Source organism: Anser brachyrhynchus, assembly GCF_964034855.1.
Source record: "Anser brachyrhynchus genome assembly, chromosome: 2".
NCBI lineage: Eukaryota > Metazoa > Chordata > Aves > Anseriformes > Anatidae > Anser > Anser brachyrhynchus.
Genome location: NC_137695.1, coordinates 157,148,905 through 157,163,136, shown reverse-complemented (window position 1 = coordinate 157,163,136; position 14,232 = coordinate 157,148,905). Strand labels below are relative to the sequence as shown.

At 41.1% G+C, this 14,232-nt stretch overlaps 1 protein-coding gene across 17 annotated transcripts in view; it reads left to right on the top strand.

The window, feature by feature from the left end:
* The window catches only part of TRAPPC9 (trafficking protein particle complex subunit 9), a 556,529-nt gene that overhangs the window by 9,983 nt on the left and 532,314 nt on the right, over positions 1–14,232 (top strand). For 15 of the 17 annotated variants that reach the window (XR_013947303.1, XR_013947304.1, XR_013947305.1 and 12 more), the window contains exons 3-7: positions 612–757; positions 2,094–2,222; positions 6,276–6,302; positions 7,710–7,831; positions 10,146–10,271. Coding sequence is in view for 12 of the 17 variants with exons in the window: in XM_080582090.1 (XP_080438216.1) it covers positions 612–757; positions 2,094–2,222; positions 6,276–6,302; positions 7,710–7,831; positions 10,146–10,271 (550 nt within the window). In the remaining 5 variants the exon portion in view is untranslated. The remainder of the gene's footprint in view (positions 1–611; positions 758–2,093; positions 2,223–6,275; positions 6,303–7,709; positions 7,832–10,145; positions 10,272–14,232) is intronic. The other 2 variants (XM_080582088.1, XM_080582089.1) reach the window with 1 other exon arrangement.

The following is a 14,232-nucleotide window of genomic DNA, read 5'->3' as shown; positions in this document are numbered from 1 at the left end:
TTCCACCTTGTCTGTTGATTTTATTCGGGAAAGGAAAGAAACTGTTGCTGGTGCTGTCTCAGCTTTTATTCAAATAACTAAAAAAGGGGTAGCAAGAGAAACCCAGTCAGCGCTTGCCTGAAGTGGCAGTGGTTTTGTTGGGTATGTAAGCGTGGAGTAGGACAAAAACGGAAAGGAGATGAAGGCGTCATCAATTTCTTTCACTCACCGTTGCTTTGAAATAAAAATGTTGTGTTCTCATGAGCCATAACGTTTCTAAACAGGTAGTATTTCTTTACAAGCGTAAGCAATTCTTTGCTTTTTACAAGTGCGTGTTTATTTTCTTTCTTTTGTGGCACGGCTGTTAAAGCACCCTGAAGGGCAGTCTGTTAACTTCATCTGACTCCATAAATTCTATCTAGCCCAAGTTTGCATTGTTTTTTTCAGCGTCTCCTCAAAATGTTGGTTCTTTTACATCTGCATACTATGCTGGTTAGAATTCATACTGAATATTTGCTCAGAGAAACAGAGTAAATAAACGTTGATCTGCTGTTAAGGAGGAAAGAACATTGTCTTTACCTCGGATAGCTGCTTCTTGGAAATAACTGCAAACTGCGCTTTTTATTTTGCAGACACTACAAGAAGCGTTGCCAAGGCCGGATGCGGAAGCACGTTGGTGACCTGTGTTTACAAGCTGGGATGTTGCAGGATTCCTTGGTGCACTACCACATGGCGGTGGAGCTGCTGCGGTCTGTAAATGATTTTCTGTGGCTCGGAGGTAGGATTAACTGGTGATATTGAATCGAATAGTTAGTTGCTAAAATCCAGGAAATGAAAGTATCTTCTATAACTTTCCTTCTGCGTTATGAAAAGTAGGAGCAGCTTTGGTGGCCAAAATCCGAATTTCAAGCGTGACTAAGAATGAAGTCAATAAATTAATAAGAAATGAGAAAGAAAGGTGTTTAAGAAAACCTGCAATACAAAATGTGTTACTGTAGTAAAAGGTTATTTATTTTTTTAAAGAAAAGTGTGACTTTTTAATACTTTTTTTTTTTTTGAAAATGTTTCTGTTTTCAGTGGATAGTACAGATGATTTTGAAATCTATCCTGCAGGTATTACTGTCGACTGTTAGCAGAAGATTTTTGCCTTTACATCTACCAAAGCCATGAGTGTTTAACTTCCAGTGGCATATCTTCCTTCTGTTTGCACTTTCCCATTCTACTTGGAAGTCCTTTTAGCTTCCTAAGTGCTCTGTGAATTACACATGAAAACTTTACCACCTTCTTCTTTCCTCCTTCTCTTGCAGAAGGTTAGGTGGCTCAGGATTCTTGAAGCACAAGAGAACTTTTCTACTTGTGCAGGGCATGAAGATATTTTAAGGCCCAGCTGGTGGATTGTAAAATTATACTCCTGGAAATTACAATAATTGAGGTTGGAAGTGACCTCTGGAGGTCCCCTGCTCTGACCTGCTCGAAGCAGCCTGCCAGTCCAGCCCACTTTCTACCTGCTTGTTGCCCACCTCTCCGCTTTGTATCTCACCAGTTTGGCTATAAAGATGCTATTGGGAGGCTTGTCCTCAGTGGAGGCAGGGCGGTTGCTGAGGACTGGTTTGTAAATCGATGTTTGCTGTTCCCAGACACCTTCAAACTGCTTCCAGGATTTTTAATAGCCTTGTCAGGGAGCTGAGATTGCCCTGAGTGTAGACCCCAGTACCTTCTTCTCGAAGATGGGTGTGGTGTTTGCCTTTGTCTGGTCGTTAGAAACCTCCCCCTGCTCAAGGTGATAGAGAGCAGCTCCTCAGGTGCATCCTGTCTGGTTTTGTGGGTTTGTGGCCAGTTGGATTAAGTACTTCAGATGTCTTTCTTCCTGTACTGTGGGATAAGGCTTAATCCTACAGATTCTGCTGGTAGGCTTGGGGAAGCCTGAAGGTAAACCTTCCCAGTGAAAACAGATAAAAAGGACGTTGAGCTTCTCAGCCTTTTCCATGGCCTTTGTCACTCCTTTCCAATTAAAACATACTTTGTATTCATGTCAATAAACTCAGCTGCATGGTACTTCAGTTCTCGAAAGTCTCTCTACTAATTTGCTTATTTTTTTTTTCTTTTATCTCTAGCTGCCCTCGAGGGGTTATGTTCAGCGTCAGTCATCTATCATTACCCTGGTGGTACTGGAGGTAAAGTTGGATCTCGTAGGGCACAAGGAGGTTCTCTTTCTGCTGAGGCAGGCAACAGGCACAGACCAGGTAAGCACGGGATTTGGCTTTTATTCTGAGTACTGAGCCTCGGAGCCCGTTCCAGTTGTTGGTAGTTAGATATTCACACACAAATACACACTGCCCCCTCATCCCTCTATTTTTCCGTGCTTGTTCCTCCTTAAACTGCTCCTGTCCCTCCTTCTCCCTGCCTTTGGTTCATCCCCTGTATCTCCCATAAGAAGTCTTGCACAATCCCAAGGTATTTTTTTTTCCTTTTGTCCTATGATCCATACTCTGGTAGGCAGTAGCATCCCTTTGTCTGTTAAGGTGATGTGGAGAGCAGCTCACGAAACCCAGCGAGATGAGTTAACGCCCCTGGACAGCTGTGTTGACTCCAGGTTATTGGGGTTCAGCTGTCATGGTGTCTCTGGGCTCTTTTGTGATCATGGAGTTGAGCCTTTAATTGCATAACGACACTTAACAAATGGTGCTCAGGCTCCTGAAAGCTTCTGGACCTTCCAGGAGAGGCTGGCTAGGGTCAGGAAAGCAAAAAAAAAAATGTAACGGTTACTGTAAAATATGTGAATACTGCCACTGGTTCACGTCTGAGCTAGAAATTACTGAAATATCACAAAACCTTGCTTTGTTTTTACATGCTTGATGAGAAATAGGATGGTAAGCCAGCCAGGCCTTTGGTGCCAGCCAGCGCAGCTGTTTGTGCGTGTGTATTTAGGTTCTTACGCAGTGCTGAAGCAAACAGAAGCTAGGTTTACGGGCTGGTCTAAGTATTTCTGTGTGCAGTGTCATCAAAATTAAGTCCTTCTTTAAATAAAGAATAATAACAAACCAAACTCCACCCGTCTTTATTCATCTGTAAATCACAATCTAGTAAACGTTTGCTTTGATTTACCTTTAATACATACTGTGTGTCTTGACACCAGATGACCTGGATAATAAAAATACCTTATTTAAGGAGAGGACACTAGCTTTGCAGGAAATACCTAGTGGTTAAAATCTGTCCGTTTGGTCCCGTGACTTACGAGTGCATTTTATATTGCCCGTTAGGGTAAAATTCCCTGCGGTTATTAATCTTTCTCCCCTTTTAAACAAATATTTAACAGTAAGTATTGCAGTCCGTTCCTGAAGTAGGTAACAAATAAGTCACAGCTATCAGAGTAATCCAATAAAATACATTTGGGTATATTACTGCTGCTTTTGTGTAAGGTGTTTTATAGCTCATAGTCCTTCCGTCACTTCACGTGACTAGATTTTTCAAAGGACTAGGAATCAGGCATTAGGGTCAAGAAAAACTGGTTACAGACTTTTGGTTATCCCTTGCAGATGAAAGTGTTACTTCGTGGCCCCCTAGATCTTGTTCCCTGTCACTAGTTACGATCTTTTAATGTTTTTGAGATCTGAAGCACTAAACTCTGTCTAGCCAAACAGCTGCTGCTGTGATGCTTTTTTCCTCTACAGTCCTCTGAAAGTTTCTTTTCACTACCTTTTGTTTGACCCTGCAGTGCCTTTCATTTAAAATCTCTGCAAAATCTCTGCGCACCTTGGCTTATAATCTACTTTATTTTAATTAATTTTAGGGGACAATATTTAACATGGAGAACTACTTCCAGTGTACCTGTCTGTAGGATCAGTCCAGATGCAAAACGGGTTTCCAAATCAAATCAAAAAATAGCATACGTGGAATGGGCATTCAACTTGTGGCTACTTTTGAGGGCCGTAGATCCGATAGGAACCTGTATTGCTTCCCCATGTGCCTGCCTGGAATCGCTCCTCTTCTTGTGCCCGTAGTTCAGCCTGGCCACGACAGGGTTCCTTGGTACTGTCTTCGTGCCAGGACCTGGCCAAGAGAAGCATCTTTGTCTTGAATCTTGCGTGATTTCCACCATTTGTCCTTCTTAGGCTAAAATGCCAGATTTTGGCTACTCAGAAAATGTTGTGGTGTTTCAAAAACACCTGTGGAGAGAGAAGCATGAATATCTTCTCCTACAAAATAGAGCAAACGTTCAAGAGGGAGGTGACAGTGGCTTTTTTTCCTCTACTAAGCAGAGTTGAAGTATTTTTTGTACATAACTAGGAAGCGCTGTAGGCATCAGAATATCATCTGGCTGTTGGTGGTGCGCCCTTCAACTTCTTTTGAAACTCTTTTGCTGGGAACAGTTCATTCAGAAGGGAGCTGGTCAGTAACAGAGGGTTTAAAGTACTTGCCTGAGGGAGGGGGAGAGCAGTGGAGCCTTGGCTTTTCCAAAGGCAGGTTTTCTTCTGTGGTCCTTGTCTGAACCCCAGGGCTGCAGTATCTTGCTGGCCATGCAAAGGGAGCTTTGGCATTTCGATGAACACGCCTGACTTTTAACATTCCCAGAACTTCGTGTTTGTAGCAGGGTGTGTGTGTGCAGTGCTTTTGCACTGGTAGTAGCCGAGCATCACCACGCTGCTCTCACTCTCCCCCACCTCTGAAGAGCAGGAGGAGAAAATATGATGGAAAAAAGCTTGTAGGTTGTGGCAAGGGCAGGAAGATCGTCCACCACTTACAATCACAGGCAGAAAACTCCGCATAAGGGAGATTAATGTCATTTATTGCCTATTGCTAACAAGCTAGAACAGTGAGAACTAAAAACAAACTAAAACCACCTTCTCCCCATCCATCCTCTTCTACCTCCTCCCCCTGAGCAGCACAGGGGAATGGGGGCTGCAGTCAGTCCCTGACGCTTTGTCTCCGCCGCTCCTTCATGGTGTGGGCTGCCCACAGGCAGCAGCTCCTCAAGAACTGCTCCCACATGGCTCATTACCATGGGGTCCATCCCCCAGGAGCAAACTGCTCCAGCACGGGTCCCCCACGGGTGGGCGGCAGCTCCCCCCAGACCCCCTGCTCCTGCGTGGGCTCCTCTCCACGGGCTGCAGCTCCGGCCCGGGGCCTGCTCCTGCGGGGGCTCTCCATGGGCCGCAGCCTCCTCCAGGCCACATCCACCTGCTCCACCGGGGGCTCCTCCACGGGCTGCAGCGTGGAGATCTGCTCCGTGTGGGACCCGTGGGCTGCAGGGGGACAGCCTGCTCCACCAGGGGCCTCTCCACGGGCCGCAGGGGAACTTTAGCTGGAGTATAAAAGTAGATTTTACACCTGAAGTAGATTTTTACATCTAGAGTGTAAAACCAGATTTTGAATTGCTTAGTTCCTTTGGCCAGGAACGTGTCCACATTCTGCGAGCTAGGCAATTTGTATCTTCCATAAGCAGACATTAGATTACTACTGTTTAGCTTGTTGCCTGTTTTGTTCTATTTTGTTTGAAGTACTAAGCTCTTAATTTTGTCGCCTGATCTTTGTTTCCCCAAGCAGAATTAATTAGGAAACTTCAGTGGAGTTTCGGAGTATCTTGTTGATCTGGCTCGAAATCTCTACTTCATCCTGAGACTGAGCAAATGAATTGGAGGGAGGTCCTTCCTCTCATAAAGCGTTGTTTTGAACCGCTTAACCCTCAGTCGTAATTTTACTGCTATGCTTAATCAGCAAGGTGTTGTCTGTCTGATAATCCTCCTCCCATGCAGCAGCCTTGTCAGCTGTTTTATCAGAACAGCCTGGCTCGGTGGCTTTTCTGGCTTTACTCAGTTATTCAGAAAACGTGCTGGAGTGAAATTAATGGTAATCAAAAAGGGATATGCTGGGTACAGCTCTTCGAAAATGTTGTTACAGAGTATTTTGTGAACTAAAGGAGCTCGTACAGGGAGGTTTAAACACAGGATCTGAAATTAAAATACCAGTGGGTTGTGACAGAAACTTGCCAGCTAAAACAAGAATGGAGAAAAAATACGTGCCTTTAAATTGTACAATGAAAATTCTTCAGTTCTTTACATGCTTCAGAATTAATTGCAAATTTACAGGATTTTTTACTTTGTTTTTTGACAAAATGAAATTTAACGTGTTGTGACTACTTGAAGTATAATTGGTAGTCCTTCAAAATAGGAACGATGATTCTGATACACTTTATAATTTTGTTCAAGCCTGATGATCGTTATAAAACATTATAAGAGCTTATTCTGTTGGCTTTATTGAAGGCTGAAAAAAAAAACCATTTTTGTTCCTCCTTTTAGGGGCACAAGAAGTTCTCATTGATCCAGGTACATTATTTTCATGCATGTTTCCAAAGTATTTTCTTTTTATTACTTGCATTTGTTTTGTATTTGTATAACTAGCGGCTGCCACTTGCCAAAACTAGTCCTGATCCTCGTGCTTCAGGTTTTGGCTCTAAATCTCGAGGAAACAAAGAGACTGCGAAGGGTAACCGGTACAAAATAAACGATGGAATTCTATGATTGTGTCCCTAGAAAGTCTGATCAAGAGTGTTCCTTCCCATGAGTAGTGAGGTTTTTAAAATTTTTAATGGCCTGAATGGTCCCATTTAGTCTTACAGTGTCGTGGTACTCCTTCAGTCATCACGAACAAAGATTTTGCAGATAGCTTCCATAAAACACCCTAAAGTTTTAAGTACAGGTGTCTGTGGTCTGATTCTTTTAAGTTTGACAGACATACAAAACAGTTCTTTAGCATTTGAGGATATAAATAACATATCTCTGAATATACAGAGTGAGTAGAAAGTATATTTCACAGTTTTTAACAGTCCATTAAAAGTTAGGTCCAGCTCTGAAACATGGAGATTTCTTTGCCATCCTAGTAAAGAAGCCTCTTGGAGAAATAAATTACTGTATAAATGTAGGCCCGAAATCATCGAGATTAAATAATACGTAAGGAGATACAGAGTCTTTCTAAACCTTTGATGGATGTTTTCAATTTTATTGTTAACTCTGCAATAAAATTGAATTCTAGAAATAAAATCGTCCGGTACTTATTAATACCCCAGACTTCCTTGGCTTCTACTTTAGATTCTTATCCCTTGTAGACGTGAAGATTCTCTCTCTTTCCTTCTTTCTTATATGAGAAAAGCAATTTTGTACTATTTTGCCTGAGCCTCAGGTAGTTTTCTGTTTTAATGTGGAAGGCTCAGATTGGGTGGCCTTTAGTTATGCTGCGGAAACACTTGATTTTCTGGGATTGGATGCAGGGAAGAAAAACATTTATTTTAAATGATTGGAGGGGGAGATCACTGTTCTAATCATTAGTTTATAGAAGAACTTGCACATTTTTTGTGTGTGTGCTATAGAAATAAAATTTGTAAGTAAAACAAAGAAAAATTCAGATTAAATTTGCATATACAGATGCGGCTGTAATCTAATTTTAGCAACCTAATATTTTATTCATAGCCTAAGTACTCAGATACTTAAAACTTTAAAAGACTGAATAATTTGGTTATTTCCCATTTGCTGATTTGTGATTGAATCCATTTTTTTGTTTGCCCTCTAACGTGACACAGTAAAACAGAGCCAGTATTTTCTAGGTAGGGCAAGCATTCTTTGTGTATGCTTTGGTCAAACCTAGAGCATATCACATTTTTGTTGTTGTTGTTTTTCTTGAATATTTACTACTTGCTAGAAGTCCTTCTGCTCATTTCCTATCCTGGTCTGTTCTAGGTGCGCTGACTTCAAATGGTATAAATGCAGATACCAGTGCTGAAATCGGACGTGCCAAGAATTGCCTGAGCCCTGAAGACATCATAGATAAATATAAAGAAGCCATCTCTTACTATGGCAAGGTAATTCTATCTAGTTTTAAAATTTCACTGAAATTCCTGTGTATAATGAAGTGCCGTGGTTTTGGTTTGGGAGTATCTTCTAAAGCATTACAGGTTTTAAAAATTGCATTACAATTTTTAAAAGATACGATAATGGAAGCAATAGTAATAATTCATGCTCCTGCACTGAGTGCTTGGTTTAGAATCTGGCAAGATTCTAAAGAAGCTTGGTCAAAGATGACATCTGAAATAGCAGTGCACTGAGTGAAATATTTACTGTGACTGCTTGTACCTGGAGGTTTTGGATTAATTGTCTTAAATTTTTAAAGCGCTCTCAAGCAGAAGTATTGAATGTTGGGGAGGTTTGTTAACTGTTAGGTATGTTTATAGTTTTTATTACATACCTCAGCAACTTTATGGATGCTTTTATGCATTGTGGGAGCTGAATGTGAGCTTATTTACTGTGCCTGCTGGAATGATCTCTGGGGAATTCAGGAGTTTATGAAGGGGTTGCTGATGATGGATGTGATTTTACAGGACTGTTAAGGGACGCTGGTATTTAACGCGTGTGGTCATGAAGAAAGGACAAAGGAAAGGCCACGAGAAGGACAAACACTCATTTATGAGGATTTGGAAAATTAAATAGTTCTCAGCTCTACAGGAACTTTATTGGGGGATTTTTTGTGCAAATGTTCAGAGCTTAAGGTAGTAAGGTAGCTTAATATTTGCACTGGTAGTATAGTATAGAGGAAAAAATTTGATTTCATACTGTGGTAAGAGTGGCTCAATATCCTCATCACCACTAAAGCTGAGTTTAATTGCATTACGATGTAGTTATATACGCTTTAATCACTTCTTCATTTCAGATAGTCTTTGATTTTAGAAGTATCTTTAAACATGAGGTGTCATTCCCACACTTGTATTGAAGGGAGGCTCTCCAAATGAGACAAGATGAATCGTATCCATGAGTTAATTCATGATCAGAAGCAAGAGAATGTGATAGTTTGGGGGGCAGTTTCATCACTATAGCAGGAATTCTCAAGTAGGTATTCAGCTTATTATGTTACCTTAAGTTGCTCATCTAGAAAGGAGATGATTTCTTTAAATTTTGGACTTAGTTTTGGGGAGGTTACTTCTATTTTGATTATAATCATATCTGGTGTGCTCTCAGCAGGTAATAATAAGCTTCACTTGCAAATAACAAAGAACTTTGTCTAGGGACTGATCTGTGGCTGTTCAAGGCAAGTGTATTTAGCTGTTGTCTAAGACCTGCAGGCAGAATAGCTCGCAGCTGTAACGCCGAGGAAGCAGTACTTTCTACACATTTTTTGACGTCATCACTAAGCATAAATAACTTTCACATCATCTTCTCAAATGGATTCGATCTCCCATACTTTGTTTTTGCTGATGTCTCAAGCGCTTAAGAAAGGAAGATGGATCCGTGCTTCTCTGGAGTTCTTTTTGCATTTCATTCGGGGCTTTATGTCCCCCATTAAGCTCCAAACATATAAGACTTTAAGTTAAGCAGGAGATTCAAACGTCCAATATCGGTATTGTTTGGGGAAATAACTAGATCAGATTGTTTGTCTGGAAGATTGCCTGTGATGCCTGAGCTCAAACAGATCAATGCACATCTGTGTTGTTTCTGGCCTTGCTTAGGCAAGCTGTGTAATGAAAATAAAACATTAATTTACAGAAAACGGTATCAGCTAGATATTAGAAAACTTGGAATGGTTTGTAATTCACCTGTGATCAATGATACTGGTTTAACTAAAGAGAAAATCGATGTAGTAAAACTGCAGTTCTCTTGGTGCAGCTTCTTGTGCTATATAATACATTTTGTGATGAGTAGAATAGACAAAATAAATTCCCCATTTACCTTGGTAGAACAGTTTTAGGTGGTGAAGAATAATTGTAAAACTGACCTGCCTATTACCAGCCTTGAGCTTATATAGATATTATCCTGTGCAGGTCGAATTTATTACTTTGTTGTAGACATGCACCCGTACTCGCCGTGTGTATGAGGTTACCTAAAATGATGCTCGTATTCCCAACTTTTCTCCTCATCTGAACTCACAGACTTGAAGCTCTGCGGTGTCTGAAAATAATAAAAAAGGGGTGAAGAGGATGAAAACGGTTGTTTTGCATAATAACATTTCAGATGACACCTTCATTGTCACTTGGGCACGTGTTGGTAATTTAACAGTGTAGTCACTAGCGTTAGGGAATTGCTGGGGTCTGGAGGATGTGACAGCTGATTTACGTGTTAGGGAGAAATACTTATCAAATCTAACAGGTGCCGTACTTCATATGATTTTAATTTTCTCTCTCCAAGTACAAGAATGCTGGTGTGATTGAACTGGAGGCCTGTGTGAAGGCGGTGAGAGTCCTTGCAATACAGAAAAGGAGCATGGAAGCCTCGGAATTCCTTCAGAATGCAGTTTATATCAATCTCCGTCAGGTATGTGCACAACGTCCCGTTACGTTTCTGTTCCTGCGTGAGAGATTACACTCAGATGTTAAAATTACTTAGATTTAGGAGACTCCAGTTTCTTTTCTGTATGTGGAAACCATCTATCACTTGCTTCTCACTAGGACTTCTGATGGTTTTCACATCTCTGAGACTGCTTTAAGAAGGTATTCAGAACTCATTTAAAAATAGGAGGACTTAGTTTGAGATTAGAGACTCTAGCAGTTATTTTCTCTCGTGAAGACAAAATGTTCCATTGTTATTCTCTTGAGTTGTTGTGCTAGGGAAAAATAGCTGCTTAAGGCAGATCTCCTGCCTTGGTTTTTTTTTTTCTTGATTGTATCTAGTTCAATGAAACAAGGAATGGCCTTTCACAGAGTGAGCTTAGAGTATAACTGGTATTGTTACTCAGTTGAATTTTTGTTGTGCAGTGCCGTGTCTGGGTGATGCCAAGTCAGAAAAGAATTCAGAGGGGGAAAAAGAAAAAAGTATTTGGAACTGTGAGAAAAGCGGGGAACATGGGGAGGAGAAAACTAGGCATAGACCTTTTCACTTCAGGGAAGACTTGAAAATGTTCATTTGTAATCACAAACAATGTTTTAAATTGTTGCTGTACTTTCTAGGCACATGTAACAGAATGCTAGTGAAGCTTGTTAGCACTTGATGATACTCAATTCTAAGTTTTCAAAGTGGGGAATAAATCCTCTATTTGTGTAGCTGCAAAATTGGCTCTATAACACAATTCCTGCAGAGATTATCAAGAGCCTCTCTAGTCTGAAATGAAGATGATGACTTCTGGTGATGTCACTCTCGAAGCTGATGCTCTGTACCACCCCAGAACAAGATGTTATCAGTGTCTCATGCTTGGTGTCACTGGTTACCAGGAAAACCCGCAACTAAACCAAACCAAACTGGTGTGGTGGAAACGATTCATAAAAAGTTGTTACATTTCTTACCATTTTTCCTCTTTTGCTCCCTATGTCTCAGTAAAACCAGCGGTTGAAATCCACCCCACTGAGCTAAAGCCCAGATTGGGACAGCAAATTTATAAGGGGGGTAGAATAATTTCTTCAATTTGCAGGTAATCTGTTTTGCTTATTAATTCTGTACAGTGTCTCAATTTTTCTAACCAAATAAGAATGAGAATTTAATTAGTTAATGAACTATCATATAAATAACCAATTTTGTCATGGGGTGTCTTAACTGCTGCAATTTCTGCTTTTCCCTCAGTTCTCCAGTGGCTTACACTGGCAGCTCAGAAGCCTTTCATGCACGCTGCTGTGGCAGGATTTTTGTGAAGCTGCTGTGCCAGAAATTTTCCCTTGTCGTTGCGTTGTCATTTGCTCGGCCTGCAAACTCGAGTGTTGCTGTTACCTTGTGTTGATTAAGGGAGCATTTATCATTAGGAGAATCACGTGTTCTCCTCCCCCTTCCCACTGATGCTGTAACTTGAAGTTTACATTAGAGGAAGAAAATAGGACTTACTTTACTAAATGGCGAAGTATATAAGGCATTTAAATAGCTGCTAATAATTACCTTGTAATAAACATGCACAAAGCTCGGCAGCTGCTCAGAATGCAGCCCCTGTCCTGATCACAGCTCGCAGCAGCCGGCTCGGTAGTGTCACAAACGGAAACAACTCAGAGTTTGAGCAGGTGCTGATGAAAAGGACGTAGTGAGAGAGCATGGCAAGAAGACATCATCGTTTCTGTCACCTGCTGCGATGGAGAGAACAATCAGAGAAGGGCATCCTGGAGGCCCCGCTGCTTATCTGACTAGCTAGCAGCTCTCTCCGTCTTTCTGCTTTATTTTTTCCCTAAAGTGACTTTGAACTTGATGTACGGCATCAGCTATTTGACCCCAGAGATAAATCTCTGTGCATGTACACAATGCCAGATCTCCCACCCTCTGGGAAACCTTGAAATAAAAATTGAGAATACTGTGTATGTTTGTTGTAGCTCAGTCTGAATTTAGGGAGTTAATGCACGGAGTGCGTGCGTAACGTGGGAGATGAAGCAAGATGGTGATGGTACTCAGCAGGATATGTTCTGGGAGAGAAACAGGTTAAATTTTGATACTAAGGAGCGTTATTATTATTTTTTCTTCTCAAGTGGTATTGGTATTCACTGATTCTTTCGGAATCATGTTAGTTTGGGGTGGATCTTTTCCACTGTATATTCCTTTATGTCTGATGATCAGTTGGCCATGTCCTGATGTCAGCTGTCATAGCGTGGTGATGCCAGTCTGGAAGTTCTGTATCCGGCTGGTTCTTCAACACCACCACCACCTCGCTGTGACAGTACTGGGCTATCCAGTGCTGAGAACTACCTTTAAACTGCCTTGATTTCAATCAAGGATGGCATAACTCACAATTCTTCATATGATCATGTCTGCTATTTTGTCATTTTCTCAGGTGGAAGTGTTTCTGGAAAGCAGTATTAAGAGAAACGTGAGTTACAGGATCTTCCCAGTGTTGGGGGATCCGTTTTCCATATAGGATGGCGTGGCTGGGAATGATATTTCTGGCTCTTCAGGATTTATTGTGCACAGCACAGAAGCAGATAACAATTGCACTTATTATTTGGGCAAACTTGAAGGAGGAGTCATCTTGTCGTAAGTTAGAGAAGCAAACTGGGGGCTGTGTCTTTCTCTTGCAGGTAGGCAGAACATCAGTACAGCTAACAGTAGGCAGCAGAAAAACACCTCACAGGATAAAGTGCATGCCTCTGATGTGAAGGAAAACTGATTTCTTTCCACTTATATCCAGTCTCCTGAATTGTAAAAATCAGGCCTGTCTGGTAGAATTATGTAACTGGCGTTTTCTGATTACAGGGGAGCTCCAGGGTAGTAAGACTTATCTTTGCGTCCAGTTGTGAGGAATAAATTGTAACTGCCAATTACAAAGAAAGTGAGGTTACAGATGCTTCTTTGAATGTAGTAAGGAATAATTAAAAATCATGTAAAAAAGGCTTCCCTCTTGAAAGCTTGTCTTAAAACTGTGGGCTCGGCTGCTTGGATAGCGAAGTACAGCCTTTCCAGTTGTGGTTGCTAACTCGGTTTGTTACAACAATTAAATGAAGATTAACCAGGTTGAAAAGAAGCTGTGCCTCACGTGTTGGCTATCTCACATCCGTGCGTTATCTTTTACAAATCTGTAAGGCCAGGAAAGGTGTTTGTGAGTGCTGCACTGATAGTCTGCTGAACCCTGCTGCTGTATTTCCCAAATTAATTATTTGTTGTGTCTGGGGGGGATTGTTTTCTTCTTTCTTTTAAGCCCCTAGGTGGTAACGCTGGACTATTTATGCCGAGGGAAAACGCAGCCTCGCTATCTTTGTTGCCAGGAGGAAATACAATTTCCTGCAACTGCAAGAAATGTTTGAGTAGCTTTATGGACAGCCATTGAGCCACAAGCTAGGGAAGCGTTAAAAACTTACTCAAACAGGACAAAAATGAAACTTCCAGAGAATTTGTTGTCTCTGGTAGCTGTTCCAGTTCGTGAGTGCTCATGTTCATCTAAAGAGCTATTGTGGCCCTTTTTCTTCCCATCTTAAACTTACTCTTAACTTAAAGACTTAACTTCCCATCTTAAACTTACATCTTAAACCCTTAGTATGTGAACACGGACAGTATTGTGTATTTGAGAAATCGTTTTGATAATTTATTTAAGCTTTTCTAACTGCAATACTTGATCTGCTCATGCCCCTTTCAACTCTGCTGCCGTTTTTTGATTTTCTATCTTTTAAAAATTATATAAATAGGGAAAAGAAGAAGAAAAAAAGTTGGAGTAGCTTCTTCTCTGCTAGAGCAGTTGAACTTAATGTAACACCTCATGTTCTTTCCAGATGCTAGCTTTTGGGGATTCTGAAAAACTGTTTTTACGTTGGTCAGTGTCTTATTTTTGTGCCTTGTTTTCCTTCCAGCTGCATTTATTGATGGTTTTCAGCTTGGTGCA